Source organism: Danaus plexippus, chromosome 19, assembly GCF_018135715.1.
Source record: "Danaus plexippus chromosome 19, MEX_DaPlex, whole genome shotgun sequence".
Taxonomy (NCBI): Eukaryota; Metazoa; Arthropoda; class Insecta; order Lepidoptera; family Nymphalidae; genus Danaus; species Danaus plexippus.
Genome location: NC_083549.1, coordinates 2189962 through 2195961, shown reverse-complemented (window position 1 = coordinate 2195961; position 6000 = coordinate 2189962). Strand labels below are relative to the sequence as shown.

At 34.6% G+C, this 6000-nt stretch overlaps 1 protein-coding gene across 1 annotated transcript; it reads right to left on the bottom strand.

The window, feature by feature from the left end:
- Positions 1-560: 560 nt before the first annotated feature.
- Positions 561-1888, bottom strand: LOC116767994 (forkhead box protein C1). Its single transcript, XM_032658600.2, has one exon. The coding sequence runs from the start codon at positions 1779-1781 to the stop codon at positions 861-863; it is 921 nt and encodes a 306-aa protein (XP_032514491.1). The 5' UTR covers positions 1782-1888; the 3' UTR covers positions 561-860.
- Positions 1889-6000: the final 4112 nt, after the last annotated feature.

The window sequence follows — 6000 nt, the reverse complement described above, 5'->3', positions numbered from 1 at the left end:
ATGAACAAAAAAGAATCAGGATCAACCTTAAACCTAGTTAATTTGTAAGCATTAAATATTTGTGCAATCTGTAATTGCTTGTTTTTCATAATAAGTATGTTTTTTTAATGGCATGTATCGTATGAAGGCCTTAACTAGTTCTCTTCAGCCATTAGATACCAAAAAGGTTTTCGTGTAAATTATTAAGATATAAATTAATTATTTATTTTACGTCACAAAATCTATTGAACTTTTTTTTATGAATTAAAATTAATATTTTGGATATTAAAACTTTTGCTTTCTCCATGTGTTCTGATGTCATTATTCAAGCGTAAGTCGAGTTATGACTCAATACGATTAGTTTTTTCTAATAATTATCTTCTAGTATATCTCTTGACGATAACAGTATTAAGAATTAGACACATAATGTTAAAACAAATACTTTGAAACCAAAAAATAAATTTGAAAATCATTTAATTTAATAAAATATATTTTTCGAGCATCGGCTGTTATAAGGCAAAGAAAAGATATTTTTTTTAGGAATAAATTCTATTTATTAATATAACTAAATCCGACGGATTCTAAAACAAACATCCACAATCTATAACAATGATTAATGACTTATATATACAAATAGTAAGATTATCTACAGTTGGTCGTTATCAGACTTCCAAAATAATTATCCATCCACTACACAGCGATCACTGTCTTATTATAAAAAAAAAATGTACATATTAAATGTAATGACATCTGACTCGTGACGTTTAGATGATAGAGTGACAGTTCGAAAAACAGTTCAGAAAAGCGTTGTATATAGAAGCACATCACTACGTTTAATACTGATTGTACACTATTCACATTTATACAGAATCTAGTGGGATTTAGGTGTCGGGAGGGCGTTGGTGGTCAGGTGGGTTTGGGGACGGTGGTGAAGCAGCCTGGCGTCGCAGTTGCTGAAGTAGAGCCGGGTCGAGCGCCGGCCACCAGCCTCCCAGTAACGGATAGTGCGCCGCCGGCGTCAGAGGTATCCTCGGCTCTTCCTCTCTATTCTCTTCTTGGTCGCTGGCCACCACGTCTATATCTTCTTCTATCTCCTCCTCGCTGCTGTCTGGTCTCGCTCGTTTCTCGGGAGCGTCGTCCGGTGCGAGCAATGAAGCGACGTCGAACTGTCGTTTCCTGGGTTGGACTCCTCCGGGCAGTCTGCCGGCGCCCCAGAACGGTATCGGCAGTGCTGTCGGCGGCGGAGACTGCGGCGGCGGCGAGGGCGAGTCCTCGCCGTCATCATCCACAGCCAGCCCCATATGCTTCCTGACCTTCCTCTGAGCTTTACGCCTCCTGAAATCCCCCTTCCTGAAATCCTCTATATTCGCCGGATGTATCGCCCAATAGTGGCCCTTTCCGTTGGCGGACCTGCCGGCCTTAACGAAACAGTCGTTCAGCGACAGGTTGTGTCTGATGGAGTTCCGCCAGCCCGGTCCACGGGAGCGGAAGTACGGGTAGTTGTCCAGGATGTGTTGGTAAATGTCGGACAGCACCAGTTTGCGGTCCGGCGAGCTGAGTATCGCCATCGCGATGAGTCCTATGTAACTGTGCTGCGGTTTCGGTTCCTCCGGCTGCAGGGCGCGTTGTTGGAGTAAAGACATGGACAGAGCCAGCCGCGGCGCGTACGGCCCGTAGCAGGGTGACGGAGGATACAGCCTAAGCCGCTCGGCGACGGCATAGTTGTACAGCTGTAGCCTGTAGTGGTCTATGGCGGCTGTGACGGACGGCGCGTCCTTCGGCCAGGCGCCTTCGCTGCACATGTCGCCTGGCTGGTGTCTACTCACTGAATGCTGTATCAGCGAGCGGCGCTCCAGGCGAGGGGCTGCGCCGTCGGCCAATCAGGACGGACCAGCTTCTTGTGTACGTGTTTTTGTTTAACGCCCCACTCCCGACGCCCTGCCTTGGGTACGGATCGCAACACACTGAAGTGATTTATGACGTCCCCGTGACTTATATATGTACTTTATGTTATGTGTTTTTTTTGTATATACAATTATTTTAGGTTCCGTTATTCAGCTTAAGTTTTGTTTATTAATATATTTTATTGTTTATTTTATTATAAAAATTTAAAAAAGTAAATTAAAATTTTTAATATCTATATATAAATTCTCAAATCAAAAATGTGAAAGGTATGTTTTAAAATATAGTCTATTAAGATTGTCAAGTTTTTTGTCAAGTACATTAAACTGGACTTTCTGTAAATACTTAATTCTATTTTCAATTTCTTAGTTTTGTTCAGTGACTTTTTAATGTTTAATCTTAACTTCCAAACATATATATGTATATATAATTTTTTTTAAGTATTTTCTTCCTGTATATTTTTATGCTGACCCTCCTTTTCAAAACTGTTACAAATGACAACTTCGTAGCGAGTACTTCCCTGTTATTTTGGAGATATCACAACAACCAACAACACATTACTTCTCAGGAGACGAGGGTGAGCGAGATGACAGTATAAAAATACCATTACACCAATAAGAGCGAGAGGGATAGAAAAATATGCAACAGTTTCACATATCGCGGTAAACTGCTGTGATACAGCTTACCCTCACAATAAATATCCAAAAACTAATTTTATTGTAATGCATTAGAGTTTTTATTTGCTTGCCCGTAAAGAATTTGTGTGACGTAGTGAATGAGAAAGGAAAATAAAGAGATTTAACCGCGAGTGCGAAAGAGATGAAAGACGGATATCGATGAGACGCCGTGTGCCAACAATGCAGTTGCCGCCCATTTAAATACGCCATTTTGTTTACTGTCTCCACGATGGCTTTGTGAAAAGCAATGTTTCAGAATGGTTTCAGAATAAGGAAATTACGGAAATTACACCCCGCTCACTCAGCCGTGTTAAATTTATAATTGCTTTTATTTGTTATTTAAATATTTTAAAGTTCTGGATTACGGGATTTATAATAATAGTATCTAAATGATTATTGAAAATGTTGCCATATGAAATTGATTATTCTTTTTTTTTAATAAACAAAACGCCAATGTTTTGATTCCGTCAACTTAGATTAGAGGATAATATAATTAGATACCTTCAAAACATTTGTAAGGCCGTTATGTACACCGAGAGACAAGTAAATATTGAATAACACCTTAAAATTATACAATGAATAACTTTTATAATGACAAAATGGTATCCATTTTATTTTTTTATGCCTAGCATTATCAATTCTTCGTAAGTCAAGTTTTTATTTATAACTAGGTAGGTCTGTTACTATGTAGTGTAGTAGGTATTTTTTTAAGTGTTTTATAGTTATTTTTAGGTTAGGTTAGGTTAAGTCAGTCAAATCTTGCCTTCTAAACCTTCATATATATTATTGTATATCTATATCTAGATATAAGTATACCTAAAATTCATATTTCTAAATAGTTACCGATTTTAATTTTCCCTAGCCCTTAATAAATATTTAACAAATCAAACTTAATAAATCTAATCAATTTGTTTACTTACAAGCTCATTTAGGAAGGGAAGGTTTTGATAATAGAAGACGAGATGAGACATAGTTCCTGAAACGATCATCTTGATGTGATGAGCCAGCTTTTATTAGTTATAATAGAAATTGTACATATGCTAAGAATATTAAAGATATTTACCTAATGTATATATAGGCGAATTAAATCTTTAGTCTCTTACATTTTAGGTGGGTGCTTTATAAAAAGTCATTCTCTTGGGAGTTTTAATTTTAATCTGCGCAGATTACTAACTAATTATTTCTAAAATCCCTTTTTTTTACTTTATCCGACTTAATAGGTAATGTATTAAGTTGAAGAGATATATATATGTATAGGTAGGTTGTACAATACTTTTATGTGGGTAAATAGTTATTTTTTAAATAGGCACCTTTTTGCTAAATATCTTTTAGTCGTAGAAAAATTTTGGAATTTTTAAAAATTAATAAATATTGGTACGAAGTTAGCTAATCAGTAAATAGTTAAATACCGACATACTACGAATAAAATACCTACAAAACAAACATTTCTATATCCATGTTTTATTTATAAAAAACCATTTAAAAAAAAATCACTTAATTTGTATTAAATAAATGTCGTTTACAAAACAAACGGATTGCCGAAAAAACAACGTCACGGTCCCGTTAAATGAAGCCGCGGATGACAGATGGAATGGAGGGAAATAATTTGATGCGGTTTATAAAAAAAAGTAGTCGTATTAAAGAAAAATATATTATATATAATAAAATATGACCTTGTTATATATAAGGTTTATACTTAAGTATAAAAGATTCTACTGCTAGACCGATTTTAATGAAATTTTATTTGGTGATATAGATGTAGAGCTTATAGGTAGGTAGGTCTTTTGGAACGAAGCACAAAAAATATAATTTTGTTTTAGCTCTATTGTTCAAATTTACTTATTTACTTAAATTTTACGTGTGTATATTTATCTAGCTTAAAAAATAGTTATTTAGCTCTGTTCTTAAATTAATCTATATTTATTAATACATTCCATCGTTGATTACCGCCTACAGTATTAACAGATAACAGTCAAGCTCTGTGCTAAAGCTTGTCTATATATTTTTATATATAATCGATGTTTAAATGAATTTTGATCTAAATTTTGAATCGCAATTCATGTAAATCGATTTATCCTCGTTCCATTGTTGTTCTAATTGCCAAGACGGAGGCGTGACGCCACGCCTACGTTACAATCGCTTTGTGCTGTTAATTTATAACAGACCGTTTATTTTATGTTTGCTTTGTTTATATAACTGTGGATAGTGTTCAGAAAAGCAGTCATTGGTCGCCATATTTGATATGAGAGCAAAGAATAATTAAACTGTGTCGCTAGCACCTTTATCGATAGAAAAAAAAATGGCATGAAATCGATTCTGACATTGATTATTTAAAAAGGATACCTTGTTTGAATTTGGAATTTTCAATTCACTTACCAAAGTTATAATATTAATTTGACATTGGCAATGAAAGGGATAATTTGAATTTAGAATTATAAAAGAAACAGGAGAGAGTTAGAAAATAAATAATGTACCTATAGGTTATTTAAGATCCAAATCGTGTCAGTAAATAATTCCAGCAGCTATTTAGCTTGTATATTGAATTAGAGACTTTGTGTGGTAAACTGTTCGCAAAATATTTTGCCGTCACAAAGGAGGTATTAGCGAGGCGGGCGGATGGTAATTTTATGTAAATAGGTACAGCCGAAGACGAGTTTCTCGGCGGTTACTCAATTTGTTTATGTTTCAGATGAAACAAGTTCGCTTTATTATTTTTTAAATTTTCTTTTACATTGCATATAGACTCTTCGGTCGTGTTTACGGTTTTCGAGTGTATTGTTTATATATTAGAAAAAAGGAGTAGGTAGGTAAAACAAATTTAAATTTAAAGTGAAACTAATATATTTTCGGATATACTAAGCGGATTTTATTATTTCGTTTGAGATGTGATCTCGTCTGCCCGTGATCACGGTTGCTGAAAAGTAACCGAAACGTCGGGATTATGTAGTTTTAAAATAATAAAATCCGCGTAGTATATCCGAAAATATATTAGTTTCATTTAAATGAATAAAACTCGCGAAAGTATTAGATCAGATAAAATTTAAAGGCTGTGTTTATCGAAGATATTTTTATTAATCCGTATATATTGTAGGCATTATATCTATTATAATATTGATAGGTAGAAAGGGAAAGGAATATAGGAGAATATTCAAAGTCAAGCGTTACGTAAAAATATTTGAGGGGAGTCGCGACGTCTAATTAGGCAAGGGCGTCTCCCGTCTGAGCCGACATAGCTATACAAAATAAATCGTTGCTTAGATGATATATAAAAAAAAAATTAAAAACAAAATCATTTCATAATCATCACATTATTTTGATAAAAATAAATTTAGAATCAAAGCATTATAGTTTAAAAGTAACTCTAACAATGACCTCTTGACAATCACCCGGCCAATAATCTTCCGGGAATCCAAAGAGCAAATAAAAATGAAGACTTGCAACA

What these genes read in the sequence shown, in the direction of transcription:
- LOC116767994 (XM_032658600.2), bottom strand. Translation starts at nt 1,781, where the DNA reads ATGTGCAGCGAAGGCGCCTGGCCGAAGGACGCGCCGTCCGTCACAGCC.